Below are 26,101 nucleotides of genomic sequence, written 5' to 3'. Positions count from 1 at the left end.
AAAAAAAAAGTCAAAAGGTACAAACTTCCAGTTATAGGATGAATAAGTACTGCAGATGTAATGTACAACAAGACAAATATAATGAACACTGCTCTATATTTTATATGAAAGTTGTTAAGAGAGTAAATCCTAAGAATTGTCATCACAAGAAAAAAAATTTCTATTTCTTTAATTTTGTATGCATATAAGATGATAGATGTTCACTAAACTTATTGTGATAATCATTTCATGATAGATGTGAGTCAAATCATTATGCTATACACCTTAAACTTATACAATGCTCTATGTCAATTATATCTCAAGAAAACTGGAAGAAAAAATTAAAAAACTCAATGAACACTTACAGTGGGTGAATTTAATTATATGTAAATTACACCTCAATAAAGTTGAATTTTTTTAAAGGAAAAAAACCTGAGGTTTCTCCCAAAGATCATCAGAGTGTTGTGTAATTTCTGATTATCAAAAAATTTTTGCTGGTATAACCCGTTCTATTTTCACTCTCTTATAATTATATATTTCAAGTGGCCAGTACTGATACATACGTATATGAGTTTGATAAGAATATAAAATATTTCCATTTAAATATGTAAGAGAAAGAAATTTTGATATAATCCATTAGAAGATAATTAAATATGCTTTCTTAACCATATGCGTGTTGCTAGGCCTGAAGGCCTCTTCCATCCTTGTCAAGGGGAGTGCTAACCTTCTCTCCTTTCATACAACACTAAATATGCTTTCTATGAAGTGGTATGAGACACTTTGTACATAAAAATACATGAACTGATGACTGCTGACATAAAATAAAGTCAATGCCAATAAAACCATAATTCTTTTAAAATTTCTTTTCTACAACCTAAAGTTAACAGTACAGGCATACTCATTAGCATAATAAATAACTATGCATATAAGGAATTCAAATCACAATTATGCCCTTCATGAAATATGAATCTAAGACTCTTCATGAGTTATTCATCTATGTCTGACAGAATAAAAAAGGTTAATAAAATGTTTGACCTGAACAAACAAATAAATGTTCCACAAACAAATTCCCACCATCCACAGAAGAGAAGACAGGATTACTGAGACTAAATTAAATTCCCACAAAATTGAAAACACTTTTTTCAGGCCATAGTTTTAATCCACTCCTATAACAAATGCATTATGGTCAAAAAAAAATTTTTAAGCAGCCAAACTTAACATTTTTTAAATTTCCCATAGGCAAAGTGTTCAGGCTGTGAAGCAGTATGCCTTTGTCCCTTCTAACTGAGTCACTTGTTTTCAATTGCTTCATTAATCCCTCAGTCAGTCAGTCATTCAACCAACGTTCATTGAATACCAACTGCCATGCTTGAAGAAACTGAACAGCGTGGTCCCTATGTGAAAAGAAGAAATGCCCATTCTTTTTTTTTCAGTTTTATTGAAGTATAATTGACAAATAAAATTGTATATATTTAAAGTATACAATGGGATGATTTGATATACATACACTTCATGAAATGATTATCACAACCAGATTTAACACATACATCACCTTACATGGTTGCCATTGTGTGTGTGTGTGTGTGATAAGAATGCTTAACGTCTACTCTCTTGGCAAATTTCAAGTATACAACACAGTATTATTAACTATAGTCACCATGCTGTACATTAGATCCCCAGAGCTGATTAATCTTATAACTGAAGCCTTGTGCCATTTGACCAGAATCTCTCCATCTCCCTCACTCCTAATAACCACTATTCTAGTCTCTGAGATGCCCATTCTGTAAGCCAACTCCCCAGAGAAAAATCTCAGCTGGAGAAGGTATTCTCCCCAGACTTGAAACTAAAGTGTCCCTAAAGACTACACATCATAGGACCCCAGTCCTAGCCACAGAAAGAGCCTAGATTGGGGAACTAAGGCCTATTAGAATTCACGCTGGAAGACAAATGACTTGTTTCTGTGCTACATGGCATTCTGAATGAAACTCACCTAATACTGCTATTCAGTTTAGCTTGTTTTTAAGAAACCAAACATTGTAGACTCACTGGGCTTCTAGGAACTAGTGAATTTCACTACATATCTGAGTATCACTTGGGAGGTTCAAATGGCTTAAAGATGAGTTTGCCAAAACTCAAGGTACTGTATTAATTCATTTTCATATTGCTAAAGGTAAAGCAATACTTCTAGTCAAAACTGGATTTCCTGAACTCAAATGTGACATAATCTTGAAAGACTTTTTCAAAATAAATGTGAATTCTCATGAAATATATACAAGCTGGAAGAAAGATATGTATTGGGGGGGAATAACACAAGAAAGGTGACAAGAATATCCTTAAAAGCAACACATAACTGTTGCTTGATTTTTCTAAAGTATTTTTAAATTATAGCACTTAAAAATGGGCAAAAGTAACCTAGACAAGAATTATTCTAATTTTAACAAAACTTCATTTAATTTTTCATAAAGACTAGTTTTTAGACATAAGTAATTAAGGAGTAAAAAAGGAAAGAATTAAGATGAATAATCAATCCAAAGTTACTCTAAGGATATTAATTTGTTGATTAAGAGTAAAGAATTCACTATCTAAATTCTATTCTAGCAAACACAAATTCTGTTTGATATAAGTGGCAAAAAAGCAACAAATAAAATTTATGAGATCTGCCTTTAGGCAGACACCAATGAATAAAAATTATTTTATAATATTTTGTTATTTAAATAGAAATTTATTTTGCTTAACTATTTTTAATTTTTTAAACTACAAAAGTCAAATATTTGCTGGACCGAAACTGGCACAAATAATTATTATTATAACTATTTTCTTTAAAGTAATTTTTGTGTAGAAAACAGTAACACATATCCATTTCTGGCAGAGACTAATAGTCTGGAGAAAAAAGAAATAAAACAAATGCATAGGTTTAGTGGATCACATACACTATATCCTTTACTTAAAAAGTAATTCATTTCAATGATACATAAAGAAATCCCTATGTTTAATTCTAAATCATGAAAATTTTTCTACACCACCTCAAATAAGGGAAATTTGTTCTAATCTTAGAGTACATCATTCCTGGGCATTACTTCTATCATACCACTACACCACACACACCAAAAAATAAAAAATAAAATAGCAAATCTTTCAACAAACTATAACTTTGATTCTTGTAATCTTCTTTCCATAAAACTATGCAATACGTTCTAAATTTTGCCATTTTTATATGGTGATGCTTTAATGGTTGCAGTAGTTGTGGTGATGTCAGTTACACTAAAGAACAACAGATGGGCAGGAGGGAAGAACAAAGCAGTTCCTACCATCTGGAAGCCTATAGAAATTTTAAAAAGCGGCAAGATAACTTTTTTATCTCCATCTGCCCATTACTTCCAATGTGATTGTGTTTTAATTTTTCATATTTTTCTGCTGAACTTTAAGTACTCTGAAAATTGTTTCCATAGAAACTGTTCCTGCTGCTTGATCACTCACACACTAGCTCCATGCTGCATTCACACAGTATGGGCATAGCTGAGGCTTTGCAAAGTAGAGAATTTTTTTTTCCAACTACAGATCTTGAAAGATGTCATATATGCTTTCTCCATCATTAACAAAGTTTTTTTAAAAGAAGGAAAATGTAGAATTTTTATACTCCTAAATGTTCAGAGTTATTGCAAAATTCATTGCTAAAGGTAAATTGTTATATGGTACAAATCAGAATAATTTTCCTTCCAAGAAAAGTTTTTAACTGTTCAATTAATATGAACTGTTCCTACTCATTTGAAATATGAAGGTAACAAGATGGGATAAGAAGAGAGAAATTTGCTGTTGGAAATAAGTATAAGTGAGAGATAAAAGGTATTATTTTTTTCATTGTATTTTGATAACTGAATACTAGTAATTTCTAATTTACAAACCATAACTTTTCTTTTAAATAAAAAGAAAAAAGGAATAATTTTCTACGCTGTTCTCCTTAATTAAAATACTTAATAATTAATCTTTCACTTTTTATTCATTCCAAAATATTTATATCTATATTAATACATCTAAACTATTTTAGATTTAAATGAAAGAGCCTTGGCAGCATCACTGTTTTTCCAAAGACTGAAGTTGATTTCCAGAATACCTTAGGCTTCCTAAATGTTATTTAAAGAACATATCCAGATTCTTCCACCCCTCAGTTCCACACTCCAAAAGTAATCACTTTTGTTTTAGACTTCTACCTTCTGGTTTTTCAAATGTTTATCATTTTAATTTCAAACAATATACTGTCATTAGATTGAATATTGGATAGCACTAATATGAAAGGGAAGCAATTGTTCTAGAGAAAAGAAAGGTATGAGAGTTTTTTAGCAGAAACAAAAAGAGTTGGGACTTTGACTTCTAGTAGCATGGTAGACTAAATATTCTGAAGGGCCCTATCACTTTCTGCTTTTCTATGTTGGAACATTAAACCATTTATGCTATAATTAGTTGTTTACATGTTTGATTATGAGCTCCGGCATATTAGTGATCTTTCTATGCCTCAGTTTTATCACCTATAAAATGGGAATGGTAATAATATTAATAATAGGAGCAATTCTTAGAAGAATTAAATAAATTACTATGTATAAAGCACTTAGAATACTGCCTGGTGCAGAGTAAGTGAAATAAATATTAGTTATTATTATCATATGGACTCTTGGAACAGTGTTATGGTGAAAAAACACATTACTAATTAGACAATCAATGTATGCTCTAAAACATCTTCATAATATGTAATACATGCTATCTACAAATATTAAAATACTCTCACTCTAAAAACATTGGAAAATTAAAGATGACTTTTTGATGAACTACAAGGGGAAAAAAGTATAATAAATCTTTCTTTCTGCACTAAGCAAAGTTTTCACATAGCCAAGGCTTATCAAGATTTGAACATAAGTTCTAATTAGAACATATGTTCTACATTAATGAATTAATGTTCAATAATGGCATTCTGTCACTTAATTAAAACAAAAACACTTTAACTTTGAATTAGTACAGTTTTCTCTACAGTTTTAAATATTACACACTCAAAACAAATTATATGGGCATCTGAATCTTTTTTTAGCGTATCAATAAAGCAGGTAGTAACTCTGTTTCTATTTTACACTTATTTTAAATAGTAAACTGCATTTCAGTGAACAAAAGTTAGTAGACTTTATCTACAGGCAGGAAAACCACTGAATACAGATCCCCATTTTAGAATATGTGGGAACCCTCCTATCTATTCAGTGATAGATTCCGTGTGTCACAGAGGTCAGATAATTGAGAGATAAAGCCCTATTTTAGCAGGCAAAATTTCATTTACTTACCAGTTTCAAGTTAAAGTTATAAAGAGGACTTAAATGATAACATGACTGCTTGACTATATTATATTTTTCAAGCCCTTTTTTTGGTAATTTTATTTAGTATTCCAGTCTGATGGTGAAATAATGCACCATCACTCTCCCCAATCTGTTTTTTAAAGATGTAGGGAGTTAGTGAAGATTTCTAAACTACTAAACACTTCAGAAGTTTTGAATGAGTTACTAATGTAGTTCTTTTTAGAATTTAAGAGCCTAATGATACAAAGATGCCAGTACACACCAGGCAATAAATATGTACTGCTATATTCTTGTATTTCCTTTCAGATAACAGTTGATTCTAATTTTAAGGCATCCAACTTTAGCTTATAGAGTAAGATTTATATATTTACATACACCCTTTTTTATTTTGGCAATATCCCAGATATGCACTCCAATGCTAGTTCAAAAGTGTAGACCATATACCGGTTAACAAGTTAAAAGAACTAAGTTCATTAAAAGTTCCAAAGTTATTAGTAGCAGAATATAACCTAATATTACCTCAAAAAATAACTTTGTTTCTCTTTTATATTCTCCAGTAAGCAACTTAGAAAATGTAACTTTTTTTATCTTGGAAATATAAATATTTTTTAATAATTTAGAAATAAATTTAAAGCCTCATTCTATCTTTGAAACCAGAGTATTTCAAGTGAGGAGGGAAAATGTAAAATTACATATTTCCAAGAAAGATGCACGTATTTCCAAGAAAGATGAAAGCAAAGTCACCAACCTGACAAATAATCTCCAAGACCAAAGGGCCAAGGAGCTATGCATTTATTAAAAGACAAAACTCACCCTAACTAGTGAAAAGCAAAACACTTTTCTGCTGCTACCACTCTATTGAACAACTAACTCCTCTGCCAGCCCCCTCATCCACTATGAAATTAACTCTCATATCAGTATGGGACAGAGAATCAGAAACCAAAACACAAGGCTTTTCCATATAGATTATTTTTTTTTGAGACTGAGCACTTCCTTTTAAGAGAAGTTCACAGCCTCAATGACAGTATGTCTAAAGAAATTTTGCAGTGGAAATACATGGTAATAAGACGAATTCTACCATTAAAACATTTAATTTATAAAACACAAAAGAATAAACCCAACTAGCATTCTAAGTGCAACTCCTTATCTTTGGCTGTAGAGTGTTTCTAAAACCTCTGGCAGACAAATTAAACAGATTTGCTATGGAATGTACCAAAGTCAAACAATCTGCAACTGTAATTACTATTAAACTTTTCATGAGAATGGAGGATGCTGTGTTTTACATTACTACATAAAAAATAAAATGATAATGAAAACATGAGACCACAGCAAAAGATTTCTAACTTTCATAAGGAAAGTTTTTCTAAGGATTATAACCTCAACTGATAAATAACAATAAAGACATGGCTTTTTAATTTATTTATAAGATTACTGCAAGTCTTTTCCATGTGAATAAAATACTTATCTAAGGAGCAATACTACAGTTCATAAAGCAGCATATTGATAGGCCATAGGTCAACCATGGTTTAGCTACATGGTTATAAGGACTTTACAAGCACAATTCTTGTTCAAATGATATAAAATCCAATCAACATAAAATCTAGAAATCACCTCTTTAAAGACCTTGACCATACACAACAGAAATACTGTATATGCATACAATTAATGATGACCATCAAAAGTAAAGCAATTCATTTTACTCCCAAAATTTTTCAATAGAATTGACATAAACAATTTGTCTAAATCATGGTTACTGAGGTATCAACAATAAGAGAAAGAAAAAAAAAAAACAAATATGATAAATTCTGTTCTTCCTTCTCTTCCTTCCCCCATATCTCCTTACATTAAGTTATAATCTATTGTGTTACACTAGCAGGCCCACCATGTCCCAAACTGAAACTCCCCTTTTCTGATGAGGGTTCTCTCGCCCTATTTATATTTATATTTATTTATCACATAATATATTATATAATATTAATATTTCTGGTTAACAACCCAATTATCATCTTATGCCACTTAAGTCGCAATGGGTTTCTTTAAAACTGATTTATCACTATTAATACAGAAAAGATATTTTTTACTTCCCAAATAAAAGGAAAAAGCAAAACAAACAGTAAACAAGCAAATAAAAAATAGGGGAAGGAATTAGACTTCTCAGGAAAAACTAATAGTGAAAACACTGAAAATCAGTAAGCTTCATCACAGTAAAATGAGCTAAATTAAGCTTAATTTAATTACAATGCCAAAAGCACCAACTACAATCAACTACAAAATTTCTAAAACTCACCAAAAGAATACAAATGCTACATTATGGTGAGAAAAATGGAAGGTTAGGAAAACAATCAAATTAATGTCAAAACCCACTATGTTATACTTTATGAGGGTATGCAAATTCTTTCAATTGATCTAGAATTCATCTATAATGAACACTGAACGAAACAAGACCAAATATGAACCAGTCAGAAAGTACAGTGTGATACCCAATTACTAAAGACAGTGATATATTCTGTGTAAAATTTAGAGCTCAGCCACATTTCAAGGACCATATCTTTCTAAAAAGGTTGCCATTTTATTTTTTAATTTTTTTCCCAAAAAACTCACTATTCTGCTCAATCTCTAGCCTGAACCAAAATTATTTTTGGAAATTAAATGGTAGTCAGAACTGGAAAAAAGCCAATTTCTCCAAAAGAATCCCTAAATTCAGTAGTATTCAAATCTAATTTCCAACTAGATTTTTCTCTGCAATTTAATGATATGATCCTAAGACTCTTCTTAAATGTTCAATTCAATATGGCAACAGTCCTCATACAGTCTCTCTAATAGCTAACTAAAATGGCCATGCAGGAGTTGAAAAGAGACAAAGACATAGACATGAAATCATTGGAAAAAGGGAGGAAAGTGTAGAAAACAATCCCATAAACTGTAAATTCAGAACCTAAAAGAAATTTAGACTAATCATCAGGTAGATAAAGCCAAAAACGCAGCTTTAGCTTATGCCACACCCCAGCTTCACTTCATAGAGACCAACTGAACAAAGGTAGGAAGATGTTTTATTCTTCTTCCCTAATCTCAACACCTACCCTAATCTGGTTCAGAAACCCAGGTTCCATAGGAACCATAAAACTATGCTGACATCTTTTACTACTCAAACCTGACCTATTATGGAAGCAAGGTATTTTATCCCTACCCATTGGAAACTTTCCCACTTCTGCCACTGCCCTTGGCCTCTATACACTATCTATATCCATACAGAGGTAACAAATTCTATAAAACAACTGGCTAAGTAAAGGACAGGAATTAATAGTAGCATATTATATGCTCAGAGATAGAATCCCAAAATAAACACTAAAACTGGTTTCAAAGTAAGACATACCTGGCACAAGTACATCATGGGAATTATAGCCTGCCATGTACTACACTGGTTAATAATAGCAAAGATGCAGGAGGGGGGAGGCATGCGGAAGGGAGAAAGATATCACCTCAGTAGGCTAAAAGAATCTCCAATGGTAGACAGAGAAAATGCTGTGGAAGCACTGATACAGAACACAAAATTCAGACACTCTCCCAGAAAACAGGAAGAAAAATGACAAAGAAATAAAAATTATGAAGAAGAACATAGTGGACATGGGGAACAGAAAATAAATAGCCAACCAAACAATATTCATTTCCCTGAAGGATGGACTATATCAAACAGAACTGAAAGAATAATCAAACATGCAATATAAGAAAGCTTTCTTCAGCAGCCAAACAAATAGTCTAAACAGATTAAATCCACCACGTTCCCAACTAAATCAAGGAAAATAATGTCATACAAATATATAGTGACAAATGTGGCATTTACAGAAAAAAAATGAAAAACATTCTTCAAGCAACCACACACAAAGAACTAGTTACTTACAACACAACAAAAATCAAGTTTTCCATAATTCTCTCCCCAGCAACAATAAACATCAACTGATAAAAAAAAAAAAAAAAGACTTCCAGCCAAAGACGGCACAGCAAAACCCCTCAAAACTCACCAAAAAACAGCAGAAACTATAACAATAACAAACAGTGCCCCCATCAGAAAAAGGGGAAACTGAACAAGGACATCACTACAGTCACAATCAGCAAATTTGGAGGCCGAACATCTTATTTATTTTCTTTTATTGAAGGACAGCTGATTTACGATGTTCTAGGTATACAGCAAAGTGATTCAATTATACACATATATATATTTATGTCTATTCTTTTTCAGATTCTTTTCCATTATAGACTATTACAAGCTATTAAATAGAGTTCCGTGTGCTATACAGTAGGTCCTGGTTGTTTATCTGTTTTATTGAGGCTGAACATTTTAAATTCTGTACTGTAATAAGATAGGATGCCAAGAGCTGACACATGCTTCTCAGACCTCAAGCACAGAGGTATACAGAGTTAGGCCCTAGACTAACATAATGAGATCTAAGGGTACACAGGTGGGATGCAGGAAATGGAACATAGAAAACCACAGTAATGATAACCAACAAGGACCTACTGGATAGCATAAGGAACTTTACTCAATATCTTGTAATGGGCAGGGGTGGTGGTGGTGGGATGAATTGGGAGATTGCGATTGACATATATACACTAATATGTATAAAATAGATAACTAATAAGAACCTGTTATATAAAAAAATAAATAAAATAAAATTCAAAAAAATCTTTTAATAACCTATAAAGGAAAAAAATCTTAAAAAAGAATATATATAAAATATATATAATATACATATGTATAATCGATTCACTTTTCCTTACACCTGAAACTAACACAACATTGTAAATCAACTATATTTCAATAAAAATTTTTTAAAAATAGAAAGATACATTAGAAGTATAAGATACATTTATCAATCAGCTAGCTTCCTAACCAATGAAGATAAGAGGACAAGGAGCAGCCACTGATTTTTAACACCAACAGCCTGTGACTGGAGATACAGGGGGACTTCTGTTAGACTCATCCACCTCTCAAACCCTGAAAACTGAGGGAGATGGACCACCAGGGCAACGGAGAAATTAAACACAATGAGAAGGTAAAAGACTCAGGTGGTCCGAGTTCATTACTCTCTCCCATCACTTCCCACATGATTCTTAAGTAAATTGCTGCCATCATTTTAAAAATGAGCAATAATTGCAAAGTAATGAACAAAGGACCTTTGTGTAGAAATTGCAAATAAAGTAAAAGATAGAGATGAGGGAGACTGGAACATAAGCAAAAAGCATTAAATATCCATAGCAAGAACTTTCTATGGAAATAAGTGAAGAAATCAGACAAACAGCTACTACTGTATCAATGAAATGAAAGAAACATAATTTTTTCTTTGTTTGAAAAGCACAAACACAAACTGGAGGGATGAAAGCCACATTAGGAGCAATAACGGGGAGAGGGGGAAGATGGCGGAAGAGTAAGATGCGGAGATCACTTTCCTCCCCACAGATACATCAGAAATACATCTACACGCGGAACAACTCCTACAGAACACCTACTGAACGCTGGCAGAAGACCTCAGACCTCCCAAAAGGCAAGAAACTCCCCAGGTACCTGGGTAGGGCAAAAGAAAAAAGAATAAACAAAGACAAAAGAATAGGAACGGGACCTGCACCAGTGGGAGGGAGCTGTGAAGGAGGAAACGTTTCCACACACTAGAAGCCCCTTCGCAGGCAGAGACTGCGGGTGGCGGAGGGGGAAAGCTTCGAAGCCACGGAGGAGAGCACAGCAATAGGGGTGGGGAGGGAAAAGCGGAGAGATTCCCGCACAGAGGATCAGGGCCGACCAGCACTCACCAGCCTGAGAGGCTTGTCTGCTCACCCGCTGGGGCGGGCGGGGCTAGGAGTTGAGGCTCGGGCTTCGGTCGGAGCGCCGGGAGAGGCCTGGCGTTGGCGGCGTGAACACAGCCTGCAGGGCGTTAGTGCACGGCGGCTAGCCGGAAGGGAGTCCGGGGGAAAGTCTGGACCTGCCGAAGAGGCAAGAGACTTTTTCTTCCCTCTTTGTTTCCTGGTGCCCGAGGAAAGGAGATTAAGAGCGCTGCTTAAAGGAGATGCAGAGACAGGCGCAAGCCACGGCTAACAGCGCGGACCCCAGAGACGGGCATGAGACGCGAAGGCTGCTGCTGCCGCCACCAAGAAGCCTGTGTGCGAGCACAGGTCACTCTCCACACCTCCCTTCCCGGGAGCCTGTGCGGCCCGCTACTGCCACGGTCCCGCGATATAGGGACAACTTCCCCGGGAGAACGCACGGCGCGCCTCAGGCTGCTGCAACGTCACGCCGGCCTCTGCCGCCGCAGGCTCGCCCCACATCCATACCCCTCCCTCCCCCCGGCCTGAGTGAGCCAGAGCCCCCGCATCAGCGGCTCCTTTAACCCCGTCCTGTCTGAACGAAGAACAGACGCCCTCCGGTGACCTACACGCAGAGGCAGGGCCAAATCCAAAGCTGTGCACCTGGGAGCTGTGAGAACAAAGAAGAGAAAGGGAAATCTCTCCCAGCAGCCTCGGGTGCAGCGGATTAAAGCTCCACAATCAACTTGATGTACCCTGCATCTGTGGAATACATGAATAGACAACGAATCATCCCAAATTGAGGAGGTGGACTTTGAGAGCAAGATTTATGACTTTTTCCCCTTTTCCTCTTTTTGTGAGTGTGTATGTGTATGCTTCTGTGTGAGATTTTGTCTGTATAGCTTTGCTTTCACCATTTGTCCTAGGGTTCTATCCATCTGTTTTTTTTACTTTTAAAAAAATTTTTTTTCTTAATAATTATTTTTTATTTTAATAACTATCTTATTTTATCTTATTTTCTTTTATCCTCTTTCTTTCTTTCTTTCTACTTTTTCTCTCTCTTATTCTGAGCCATGTGGATGAAAGGCTCTTGGTGCTGCAGCCAGGAGTCAGTGCTGTGCCTCTGTGGGGGGAGAGCCAACTTCAGGACACTGGTCCACAAGAGACCTCCCAGCTCCACATAATATCAAACGGCGAAAATCTCCCAGAGATCTCCATCTCAACACCAACACCCAGCTTCACTCAACAACCAGCAAGCTACAGTGCTGGACCCCCTATGCCAAACAACTAGCAAGACAGGAACACAACCCCACCCATTAGCAGAGAGGCTGCCTAAAATCATAGTAAGTCCACAGACACCCCAAAACACACTACCAAACGTGGACCTGCCCACCAGAAAGACAAGATCCAGCCTCATCCACCAGAACACAGGCACTAGCCCCCTCCACCAGGAAGCCCACACAACCCACTGAACCAGCTTTAGCCACTGGGGACAGACGCCAAAAACAATGGGAACTACGAACCTGCAGCCTGCAAAAAGGAGACCCCAAACACAGTTAGATAAGCAAAATGAGAAGATAGAAAAACACACAGCAGATGAAGGAGCAAGATAAAAACCCACCAGACCTAACAAATGAAGAGGAAATAGGCAGTCTACCTGAAAAAGAATTCAGAATAATGACAGTAAAGATGATCCAAAAGCTTGGAAATAGAATAGACAAAATGCAAGAAACATTTAACAATGACCTAGAAGAACTAAAGATGAAACCAACGGTGAACAACACAATAAATGAAATTAAGAATACTCTAGATGGGATTAATAGCAGAATAACTGAGGCAGAAGAACGGATAAGTGACCTGGAAGATAAAATAGTGGAAATAACTACTGCAGAGCAGAATAAAGAAAAAAGAATGAAAAGAACCGAGGACAGTCTCAGAGACCTCTGGGACAACATCAAACACACCAACATTCGAATTATAGGGGTTCCAGAAGAAGAAGAGAGAAAGAAAGGGACTGAGAAAATATTTGAAGAGATTATAGTTAACTTCCCTAATATGGGAAAGGAAATAGTTAATCAAGTCCAGGAAGCACAGAGAGTCCCATACAGGATAAATCCAAGGAGCAATAACAAGAAAAAATAAAATAAAAACAAACATAAGAGCATGGTAGAAAGACATGGATAAAAATCACACAAATCAAAACAGAAAAAAATTGACAATTAATGAGGTGATGCTAGATTTGAAAGACAATGTAAGCTTAATATATTTATCATAATGATATTGATTAAGAAAACTGAACTGGTAGTCCAGAACCAATATTCAAAGTCTTATGGAAGAAAATTTTTCTGAAATGAACAAAAACTTGAATCTATCAAATCTCACCTTGTTCTAGAACAAGCTGATACATACAAAATTAATCAACTGATGATAATGCTAGTGAATTTACAGTCTTTTAAGGATTAAAAAAAAATAAGTCAGATATGAGCATCCAGGAAGAAAAAGCAATTCATTCAATAAGAAGTTTTAAGAAAAGTTCAGCCAGCCTCAGACTTTACCACAGTAACTGTCAACACCAAATGGAGGTTCCAAAATTCTGGGGAAAGCTAAGATAACCTTCAAGTATAAAAGCAATAAACTCTCAAGATTGTAAGAAGACTTATAAGGCTTTCCTCAAATCTACCGGATGATTGAATTCAACTAACCAAGAAGTAAATCAAGATAATTCAGAAACGGTAAAAGAATTGGCAGTGAGCTTTGAACGGATAGAATAAAGGACTAAAAATAGTGATTACTAAAATGTATGTAAATGTTTTAAACTTTGACAAAATAAATAATAGTAAGATACCAACAATGTCAGAACTTGGTAAGAAGAGAAAAAGAAGAAAGCATAAGTTGCTGTTTTCCTTATCTTTTATAACAGGAGTCAATGGACACTGCCAAAAGTTGAAATACCACTTTAAAAAATTGAAAATATCAACCTTTTACTTTTTTTCTATACTTAGAGGGATCTTTTAGAAACTGAAATACATTGTTGTGAATAAATATCTATGTAAAATTCATTTATTCCTTCCATTTTATCTATTTCTTTTTTCTCTTAGAACATAAAATAAACATATGTAAAAAACATATGATTCTGCTTTGTAAATTTTATTCTGTGCCTAATTGGCATATCTGTAGACAAAAATATCAGGCTTGATGTTTAACAGGTGCTAACAAATGTCAATTCTGGATGGTAAGATTGAGGTAACTTTAAATAATGCTTGGGTTTTATCTTTTTTTTTTTTTTTTCCAGGCATGCCATGTGGTTTACAGGATCTTAGTTCCCCCAACCAGGGATTGAACCCAGGCCCACAGCAGTACGATAAAAATTTATCATTGTACAATATTTTTCTGTCATGTATTTTTTTCAGCTATAAATTATTATTGTAAACTATTCTAATGCTTTTTTCAAGAATGTTTCTAAAATTTGCATTCACTTTTTATCTAGGCAATATGATCATACAGTGATTTTAATGTATTTTTCTATATCTGTTAAAGATTGTGAATCTTTTTATATCATGAATTATAATTTTTTAACTTATTAATTGTGCTTCATCCCTCAGTAGGCTGATTTAATGTTCCCCAGAATGGTATAGGGTGTTATATTGTATGGTAAAATAAAGAAAAGAGATATGTATGTGTATGTAACATCTAATACATGGAAGAATTCCAAGTGCAAAGAAACCACAGCTCACATACAAGAAATGGAAACCAAAGAAAACAGTATAAAATGTAGAGAATATCAAAGAAGCTGAAAATTGACAAAATACATAGAATGTAACAATTTTAAATGGGTCTCCAAAATGGGTTGAAAAATCCAATCAAATTCTTTTTATAAGAAATACACCCAAAATAAAGTTACAGGTTAAAAAAGCATAGACAATAGCATACCAATAATTAATAACAAAGTGAACTCAAAGCAAATAAAACAAAACAAAGAAGCAAGAAAACATTAAATGAAAGCACAAGAAAAGGTCACTTTATACTGGCAACATTTTTTAAACTAACCAAAAACATAAATAACTATCATAAACATAAGTTGAATAATTAGAACTAGAATATATAAATCAAAAATACTTAGATATTCAACAAAAAATTGACAGAAAAATATAGTAATGAAAGACAAACATTCCACTGCTGATTAACAGATTAACAGAGGAAAATACCAATAACAATGCACAAGCTCTGAAAATCATAATTTATGCTCTACCCTACTTCCAAGAATATTTACAAATATTATGGGGAGTATTAAGCCACAAAGGAAACCCTTAAAAATATAACATAGCAGCAAGTGTATATATAGGCCAACATTCTCTTCCTATAAAGCACAAAGGAAAAAAAAGACAAATTAACAGCAAACGTTAAACTAAAAAGAAAGAAAAAGTCACTTTGAAATTTAAGAACTCTCCTAATAAATATGTCTTCAAAGAAACAATATCCTTCCATCTATGAGTCTCAATTTTTTCATATTTAAAAAAAACTTTAAAGGCTCTTATGAGGTCTTTCTAGCCACCCCTCACCCTGACACACACAAACCACAATGATTTTCATGTATCTACCGAGCATATACCATATGTTCAGCTTTCTGACTGATTATTCAATGTGATATGCAAAAGTAGAACAGGTACTTATATTAAAACAGTGTATGATCAAATTGGGGAGTTAGAAAAAGCAAAGAACAGTCACCAACGTACTATAAATATTATAGAAATTCAAAGAAGGAGATCAGGGTAGAGAGGGAAGGCTTATTTATGTGACTTGTTAGGACTCGAAGATGGAAGAAATCTGAAAATCCAGAGAAGAAATGGGGAGAACATTCTGGTCAAGAATACTATATCAATGAAGACTAAAGAATAAAATATTAAATACTGACAGTTATAAAAAGTTACTATAGTGAATATAGCCTAGGAAGAAAAACACCGTAGTCCTAGACCAAATGGTTTATACTAAAAAATGAGCTGTAACAAGATTTTAAAGTACAATGGCTGTGGCTGCCAGCTAAAGTTTGGAAAGGCTCCCATCACTTTGAATGTCCATTCAAATAGACTTCTACTTTTAGGTGTATTTCATATCTCTAGAGAGAATAACGTTACCGATAAACAATGATCTTTATTTGCCGTTTGGGAAACTAACTATAGCAGAGGTAAGATACTCCGCCAGGCTTCCATAGCTACTTTGTGCAATGAGAGGAAAACAGTAATAGCTAAGAATTTAAAGAACATTATCACATTCGGGATCTTCTGATTCTGTAAACTGTATATTTATTTCACATTCCTATAGTCTAACACACAAAAATTAAAATAATTAGACTAAAAACATTCTAATCAAGAATGCCGTTTACCCTGAAAAGAAAGAAGGAAACCCAGACAGATTTAAAACTGGTTTATAATAAACAAGGTAGAGAGGACTAGGACTGCCAACTAGGAGGGAGTGGGAGGAAATAAAGCATCGTAGTTTCTGAAGAAAAGGCTGCTATTAAGTATAATTGCACCAACTTGATCCAAATCCAATATTTCTTATTCATTGAAAAGAAACATATTAAAATAGCAGCAATTTCCTTTACAAATAAACACATGCAGCCAAGGAAGCTTCTACCAAAAAAGTTTAACCCTAAAGGTAATAAAAAGCAGGAGTGACATTATTTCAGTGCTCTAACTTCAAATATTAACTTCTAAATACAAATATGCTATAGTTAAGTCAGTAATAAATTTTTTTGATTCTACTAAAAGTTACAATGAAATTCCTTCAAACACTCTAATCCTATATTTTTATGTTAAAGTGCATAAAAATAAGAAAAATCTTCCAATGAATACTTAGAAATTATTCCTATATGTTAACAGTGGAAATCATTAATGGTAATATTTGCACTTATTTATAATTATGATCTTTATGAGAAATAGGAAGTTTCACTTACAAGTACCTAAATTTAGGTGTGTCAGGCTAATTTTGAATATAAGCATCTTGCTGCACACTATATAGAAATTTGACTTTTTATTCAAGGTACTTTCAGTTACTATTTGTCCCTTGACTTGTAAGTTGCATCTGGACCAGAAACTATAAATTAACCATAAATATCTTCTGGCAAGCCATATCTCTGAGCTTCTCTATGAGTATGGTGACTCTTAAAATAGACATATCCCTTGTAAATAATATATCTGTAATATAAGTACTTCAACTAAATGATCTCAATAAGTTCTTTCTATCTATCACTCTCCCATGCCCCACATACATACAAAAACCACAATGACTTTTTAGTATTTAAAGATACTGGCTCCTGAGGGGCATGAAGACTCTAAGCCATGATGGGCTGCATACCCACCAGTGTGAATCTGTCTTCTTGCACCTAAGCTGTCACTTGGGGGGCCAAAGAGAACAGCTCTTGGATGGATATATGGACCGCTGCAAGAATTACTCTCCCAAAAGAGAATTACTTGACGTTGCCCTGCTGGCAAGATATTTTTCCTGTTCTAAATCCTTATAAGTAAATCTGATATAAAATGTCTGGTGAGTCTGAGTGTTTGGTTGAACTTAAAAGACCATCTGGTGGACTTTGCAAAAGCTAACTCAAAATTTAAAATTTTTCTTCAGATACAAAGTAACTGTAATTTGTGTTAAGTGCCCAGCAACTATAATTATAGTATTGTAATTATAGTATTTTCTCATAAATATGAAAAGCAATTTCTTTTTAAAATATTCATTGTTTTCATTTTTCCAACATCTAAGCTTCAGATTAACCATTAATGCAAATATGAATGCCTTTCATTGAGCCTCAACAATAATATTCCACATTCAACCTCTTAAATTGGGGGGATTAGCCACATTGATCAGATGCTATAGGCATCACTGAAGAATTCTACATACGGTTTTTAAATGTTCAATAAAATGATCTAAATAAGCAGAATTGAATAGATCTGGGGATACATGAAGCTTTATAGAAAGTTGTTTTTCTATACATTTATTGAGATTTTCAATTCCTAAACATAATCTGAGATGCTAAAGAGTTTTTCAAGATCTTGCCTCATATACTGACAAACTAGAAAAATTACACAGTTAGATATCTATTTCTCTCATTTTTGATAAATTTTGTAAAGTTAATGTTAACACATGAATTTTGTCTTTCATTTAAATGCAAAAAGGCTCTATTTAAAATCTAAACTGTCCTGAACACATAAGCATTAGCAATTCTGCACCGTTTGACATAATAAGTTCTGAAACAAATTTTGAAGTGTAACATTCTCACAGTCAACAATAAGTGATATCTAAATGGGATCCATTAAGTGCTTGAAGAAATCCTTTTCTATTTTAAAGAAAATAATCTATCAGGTAAACTATTTTCTTGAAATCTTGAATTTATAAAGAATATCTTGTTAGAGATTCTAGATAAAAATGATTAAAGGTGCTAATTAAGGGTTTTTTTATATCCTTCTTTACCAATAAAATTTATATTTTAAATTATCTCCATTGCAGACACTCAATGTCACTTGTCATTTTTTAATAAAATCATTTGCCATAAAACTTCTAGTGAATTCCTTAAGATACTCTTTTAAAAAAAACTGTTAAATTAAACCACTTACTGTAAACAGCCCACTCTTACTGCTACAGGAATGTGGGGAAGTTGAGTGGCCCACTTCAATGTCACATCCTGATAAACGTGCAACATGTTATTATGGTTTCCAATCAAAGTATTTATTGTTCCTTCAGAAACTATGGGTTGAAGACAGAAAAAGAGGATAATAAGAAAACAATCATTTCCAACAGTATATTATGTCCCTTTTAGAGGACTTATGATACAAATTAATTCTAATGTCTTGACTTAATGCATAAAGATTTTAAGTAATAAAACATTATTTTTCAACTACAAGCTACCGATATCAAAAAGAAAAAAATCATTTTATAAGTATATAAAAACTACATATATAACTATAAAAACTGTAACCAGATAGTGGCCAACATTTTTGTATTTTATCTAGAAAGCATGAACTTGATTAATATTTAACACATTTAAGCTAATATTTACTAGACATTCACTACAGACAAATAATTCTATTAGGCATTACTATGCTCCATTCTGCTTGTAAAAGAGTCTGATGTTCTCTTAGAAGCATCTTGAACAGCCACATCTTGGAAAGCATTAATGCATACCTGAGGCCAATTCTACAATTCATTTTGTATGAAGTAAAATAACTGACAAAACCAAATGTGTGCTTTATATCACACTTCTATTCAAACTTTAAAAGTTAAAATTTCCATTACATATGCTATATAAAACTATTTTCCTAAATGTTTAAAATATATGTGAGTGATTTGGGCTTTTTTTGGTGTATAAAATATAGTCATGACATATGGAAGAGATACAAGAAAATCTTTCTACACACCTGAGCAATATGGGAGAAAACAACTTGGGCTACAATCAAGTTTCTTCATAAATCGAATTTGTCCATTATCCTTAAGGCAAAAAAAGTTTCTCTCACCAAGAACAAAAACAGAAGATGCTGACTGATTGAAAGAAACAATACATATATCAAGGGCTTGCTCTCCAATATTTAGAGTCCAATCCACCTGCAAAGGAAAACTTATGATCAATTTAGTTGCTAAAAACAGAACATTTTAGTCACTGTCATATCAATACAATTAAGAAATGCTTTACAACAACGCAGGCATAAAGATTGGCTAACCTTGGGCTTCCTTGATGGCGCAGTGGTTAAGAATCTGCCTGCCAATGCAGAGGACACAGGTTCAAGTCCTGGTCCAGGAAGATCCCACACGCCATGGAGCAACTAAGCCCGTGCACCAAACTACTGAGCCTGCGCTTTAGAGCCCATGAGCCACGACTACTGAACCCGTGTACCACAAATACTGAAGCCCACGTGCCTAGAGCCTGTGCTCCTCAACAAAACAAGCCACCACAATGAGAAGCCTGCGCACTTCAACGAAGAGTAGCCCCCACTCACCACAACTACAAAAAGCCCGCATGCAGCAACAAAGACACAACAGAGCCAAAAATAAATAAACAAAATAAATAAATTTTTTTAAAAATTTTAAAAAAAAAGATTGGCTAACCTTCATTCACTTTTTTTTTCCTATGACCTTATTTCTGATATTTTGTAGACTCTAATAGTTTTTGCCCCATCTTTTACCAAATGATATTAGCTATTCAGTGGTTCAAAAACACTCAGATAAGTTTAATCAAGGAGGTGAAGATTTGTGCATCAAAAACTATAAAACATTGGTGAAAGAAATTGAAGAGCACAAATAAATGGAAAGATATTCCATGTTCATGGATTAGAAGAATTAATATTATTAAAATGTCCCTACTACCCAAGGTGATCTACAGATTCAAATCCCTATCAAAATTCCAATGATATTTTTCACAGAAATAGAAAAAAAATGTAAATTCATATGAACCCACAAGACTCCAAATAGCCAAAGCAATCTTGAGCAAAAAGAGCAAAGCTGGAAGCATCATACTACCTGATTTCAAAATATACTACAAAACTACAGCATGGAACTGGCATAAAAAACAAACATCTAGACCAGTGGAACAGAATAGGGAGCCAAGAAATAAAACTCTGCATTTACAGTCAACTCATCTTTGACAAAGGTACCAAGAACACACAATGCAAGATGGTACAGTCTCTTCAAAAAATGGTGTTGGGAAAACTTGATATCCACATGCAGAGAAATGAAAATGAACCCCTATCTCATACCATACACAAAAATCAATTCAAAATGGCTTAAAGACTCAAACATAAGAACTGAAACTGCAAAATTATTGGAAGAAAACATAGGGAAAAGCTCAATGATTTTTTTGGATATGACCTCAAAAGCACAGGCAACAGTATTAAAATAGACAAAAGGGATTTCATCAAACTAAAAAGCTTCTGCAGGGAAAAAAAAAAAAAAGGTCATTATGGGATGATATGAAATCATGTGTGTGAAACTTTTGAAAATTGTAAAGCATTATAGAATTTAAAGTCTTTTATTCAATAAAAAAATATTTTTTAAAGCTCTGCACAGCAAAGGAAACAATCAATTGTGTGAAGAGTCAATCTATGAAATGGAAAAAAATATATCCATATAGCCAGTAAGGAGTTAATATACAAAAATATATAAGAAACTCAGACAGCTCAATAGCAAGAAAACAAATATCTGATTTTAAAATGGGCAAAAGACCTAAATAGACATTTCTCAAAATAAGACATACAAATGGCCAACAGGTATATTAAAAAATGCTCACCACCGCTAATCATCAGGGAAATGCAATGTGAGATGGAATGCACAAAATTATGTGGATAAAGAGGAAGTAAGATTGCCCTCAAAGTTAGGCTTTGAGGCAAGAATCAACAAATAAATGTTCAAAGAAGAGATATGAAAAGTCACATTAAAGATAGGTAGATATATAGATAGATAGATAGATAGATAGATAGATAGATAGATAGATAGATAGACAGATAGATAGATGGACTTCCCTGGTGGTGCAGTGGTTAAGAATCCGCCTGCCAATGCATGGGACACGGTTTTGATCCATGGTCCGGGAAGATCCCACATGCTGCAGAGCAACTAAGCCCACACACCACAACTACTGAGCCTGTGTGCTGCAACTACTGAAGCCCGCGTGCTCTAGGGCCCACGTGCCGCAACTACTGAGCCCTCATGCTGCAACTACTGAAGCCTGCGCACCTAGAGCCCATGCTGCACAGCAAGAGAAGCCACTGAAATGAGAAGCCCGCGCACCACAACAAAGAGTAGCCCCCCACTTGCCACAACTAGAGAAAGCCCACATGCAGCAACGAAGACCCAAAGCAGCCAAAAAATAAAATTTTTATATATATATATATATATATATATATAAATTTCATGCCATCCAGAAATGATTTAGGTATTAATCTGTCTACTTTAGGATTAAAATATCTGAAGAAGGTATGAAATCCAAATGGGGCTAGCCAGAGAGGCAAATATAATCAGTGTGTATATAAGAACAATCTGGAATAGGGAGACAGCATAGTGAATATAGGTAGATGCATCAGATTATCTTCATCTAAATTCAGATTCAACACCAAGAAATCATTCAATTGCCACTTAGTTCAAGTGTAGTTTACCTATATGAAAAGATTCTACTGGACACAAGACATGAACATCAGTCCTAAGGCAGTTAATATTTCTCATTACAATATAATAGGCTAGCATTCTAGCATTACTTTTCAGTGCTTGTAACTCAGGCTGATGTGTCCCTGACTCTGAGAGATGACGATTCATTCAGAGTGGATAGGCAAAGTTTCTGAGGCCACAGGCCAAGATCCTGCCACTAAATACTTTCAGTTCACTAGGTACTGAGTGCCACTCTTTGTAACCTGTCCTTAGGGAAATATACCACATTCTAAATTAATGAGTCTCAAAATGCACAGAAGTTTACTAAGAACAATCATTTAAAATTTCTTCCATTTCCAGCCATCATAGAGTAATAGGAAAAAAATCTACCATCCATCTGAAACAACCACAACACAGACAAAATGTATGAAACAACCATTTGCAAGGCACTGGATATCAGAAAACAAAGGACAGCAATCCGCTTAAAAACAGAAAATAAATGAGGTGAGTGGTAAAATTGCTCCTGCCATGAGAGAGTTTTCAGGCCATGGCACAGGGAGAAACAACCCAGGCAAAGCCCAACAGACTCCCTGAGTTGAGGAGATGGATGATAAGAGTTCAGAAAAACCAAGGCAGCTAGAGTGCATAAGACAGCATGACAAAGAAAGAGAGCAGCACAGGGACAGAACTCTGAGATCTGTAAAGAATCCTCTCAAGTATTCAGCTGAGTACTTATCAGCACATTCATGTAGAAAACTACTCAAAGCCAGGGAAAGAACCACTCAAAAGGATTAGCGGTAACAGTGCCCAGCATTCACAAAGGGCCTGGAATACTGCCAGTGCCCGCCAGCCAGACTGGAACACCTCATAATTCAAAGGGAGGTGGACAGAGCACTCAAAGGGTATTACCTCAGGAGTAGGGAATAAGTAGCCCCAGAATGAGCACTGCTCTGGTCCCACCTAACAAGACTTAAAAGCAAGAGCCAAAAAGATCAAACTGTTTCCAACTAACTTAACTGTCTCCCAGGCCTAAGCTCAAGAAGATTTATAGAAACACAAAAATATCTAGCACCCAACAAAGTAAAATTGACTATATCCTGGCATCTAATAAAAAATTACCAAGCATGTAAAGAAAAAGGAAAATGTGATCCATGATGTGGAGATAAATAAATAAACTGAAATTCACTCAAAATTGATACAGACTCTTTTTTGTGGCGCCTCAGAGGCGGTCGGCCACTTCAGAATGAAGCTGAACATCTCTTTCCCAGCCACTGGCTGCCAGTAACTCATTGAAGTGGACGATGAATGAAAACTTCATACCTTTTATCAGAAGCGTATGGCCACAGAAGTTGCTGCTGATGCTCCGGGAGAAGAATGGAAGGGTTACATGGTCCGAATCAGTGGTGGAAATGACAAACAGGGTTTCCCCGTGAAACAGGGTGTTTTGACCCATGGCCAAGTCCACCTGCTACTGAGTAAGGGGCATTCTTGTTACAGACCAAGGAGGACTGGAGAAAGAAAGGGCAAATCTGCATGGGGTTGCATTGTAGATGCCAATCTGAGAGTTCTCAATTTGGTCATCGATAAAAAAGGGGAGAAGGATATTCCTGGACTCACTGATACTACTGTGCCTCATCGCCTGGGGCTCCAAAGAGCTAGCAGAATCCGCAAACTTTTCAATCTCTCTAAAGAAGATGATGTCCACCAATATGTTGTGAGAAAGCACCTAAACAAAGAAGGTAAGAAACCTAGGACCAAAGCACCCAAGATTCAGCATCTTGTTACTCCACGTGTTCTGCAAGACAAACATCGGTGTATTGCTCTGAAGAAACAGTGTACTATGAAAAATAAGGAAGAGGCTGCAGAATATGCTAAACTTTGGGCCAGGAGGATGAATGAGGCCAAAGAAAAACGCCAGGAACAGATTGCCAAGAGTTGGAGGCTGTCCTCTCTGAAAGCTTCTACTTCTAAGTCTGAGTCCAGTCAAAAATGAGATGTTCTAAGAGTAACAAATAAATAAGATCAGACATTAAAAAAAAAGATATAGATGTTAGAATTAGAAAACAAGGACATTAAAACAATTATTATAACTATATTCTTTATCTTTAAAAAGTTAAGTAGATACATGGAAGATATTTTTTAAATCACCCGAAGTGAACTTGTAGAGATAGAAGCTCTACCAGATGGGAATTAATACCAGATTAGACACTGTAGAAAGAATATTAGTGACCTTGAAAACATAGCAGTAGAAATTATCCAAAATGAAATAGAAAAAAGAATTTTTGAAAAGAAAAAGAAAATCTGTGACCTGTAGGGTAACTTCAAGTACCCTAAATGTATGTGTAATTGAGAGGACAGGAGAAAAGATGGAGAACAGAAAAATATATATGAAGAATTAATAGCTAAAAATTTTCTAAATTTCATATAAATTCACTGATATACGAAGTTCAACAAATCTTAAGCATCGAAAAAGGAATGAAAGAAAGGAAAACTACACAAAACACATCATAATCTAATTGCTCAAAACAAGTGACAAGAGAAAATCTGAAAAACATCCAGAGAAAAAAGACATTATATACAAAGGGACAAAGATAAGATGAAAGATTTCTCATGGGAACAATGCAAGCTAGAAGACAGAGGAGACCTCTGCTCTTGGAGAAGGAAATCAAGATGGCAGAGTCACAGGATGTAGAACTCACCTCCGGCATCAAACACAGCAAAAATACATCCATATGTGGAACAATTCTCACCAAAAATTAACTGGAAACTGGCAGAAAGACTCCTGTACAACCAAGGCTGGAAGAGAGATCCACACATAATCAGGTAGAAAGGGAAGAGAAGCGATCAGGTCAGGACCTGTGTGAGGGACGGGGCTCAGAGGAGAAGTGAGGCTTCACAGGCAGAGATCCTCCCTGGGAAGTGAGCAATTTGAACTACATGTTGGGCACCCTAGCTCTGGGGTCCTGCACAGAGAAGACAAACCCCCTTGGCTGGTTGGAGGGCAGGTGGGACTAATAGGAAGGTTGGGGGAATCCCAGATCCAGCTCAGAAGGAGTGCACACATGCTTGTTCACTCCCAAAACAGGGCAGAACGTGCAGATCGAAACTTCATGGGTGGCTGACTGGTTTCCTGCAACCGCCTCGTGAGTGCCCCAGCCTGAGCAGACTGAATGCTCCAGCCCTGCTTACTTCACATTGCAGCTCCACACTGTAGTGAAGGCTGCCATGACTGAGGAAAGAGCTCAGCAGTGAAACACAGAGGCAGCTAAGACCAAAAGCACTGTCTAACCAGGGAGGGGGCAGCACAGGCAGCACATCAGAAGAAGCCTAACCTCTGTCTATGGCTGGACCACCACAGCCTACACCCATTCAAATACCAAGAGCCTGCACAGGCACTCCTACTCCAGCACTGCTCCCCTCTGCGACAACGGTGCCAGTGGTGAAAATGGGGAAGGCTCACACTTAAAGGGAACAGAGCCAGAAAGACTCCACCCTCAGGGCTTCTGCTCCAGCAACTTGGGACCTTACCCCACCTTTGATAGGGTAGTGATGGCCACTGAAGAGAGGGGAATCCTTGGCTCATACCTGGCTCTGTCCTTAGCCCTTCCTTCTCCAGCCCACTTCCTACCAAGGTGATAGATGCCAGCACACCCTGAGGAAAAATGTGATTTATGTTCACATCAAATCCAGCTCTCCCATCAAAACCACTGGGCACATACAAACTATACAAGGATGCTCCCACATAAGGACACTGAATTAGATAACTGTTTCACCTAATTTCATAGAAAGAGAGAAAGTTAAGCAAAATGAGAAGACAGAGGAATTGGTCTCAATAGAAAGAGCAAGAGAAAACACCTAAAAAAACAGAA

The 26,101-nt window shown here is 35.3% G+C and overlaps 1 protein-coding gene, 1 non-coding gene and 1 pseudogene across 3 annotated transcripts in view; 1 reads left to right on the top strand and 2 right to left on the bottom strand.

Moving 5' to 3' along the window:
* BBS9 (Bardet-Biedl syndrome 9) overlaps window positions 1–26,101 on the bottom strand; it is a 447,702-nt gene that overhangs the window by 311,705 nt on the left and 109,896 nt on the right. For both annotated transcript variants that reach the window (XR_009520638.1, XM_060020706.1), the window contains exons 10-11: window positions 19,520–19,703; window positions 18,719–18,848 (exon numbers count right to left, since the gene is read on the bottom strand). Coding sequence is in view for 1 of the 2 variants with exons in the window: in XM_060020706.1 (XP_059876689.1) it covers window positions 18,719–18,848; window positions 19,520–19,703 (314 nt within the window). In the remaining variant the exon portion in view is untranslated. The remainder of the gene's footprint in view (window positions 1–18,718; window positions 18,849–19,519; window positions 19,704–26,101) is intronic.
* Window positions 595–725, bottom strand: LOC132431461 (U6atac minor spliceosomal RNA). Its single transcript, XR_009520761.1, has one exon. It is a non-coding gene; the product is annotated as a U6atac minor spliceosomal RNA (small nuclear RNA).
* On the top strand, window positions 23,476–24,225 carry LOC132430691 (small ribosomal subunit protein eS6-like; annotated as a pseudogene).

This window comes from Delphinus delphis, chromosome 9, assembly GCF_949987515.2.
Source record: "Delphinus delphis chromosome 9, mDelDel1.2, whole genome shotgun sequence".
Taxonomy (NCBI): domain Eukaryota; kingdom Metazoa; phylum Chordata; class Mammalia; order Artiodactyla; family Delphinidae; genus Delphinus; species Delphinus delphis.
This window is presented reverse-complemented; position numbering and strand designations above follow the sequence as displayed.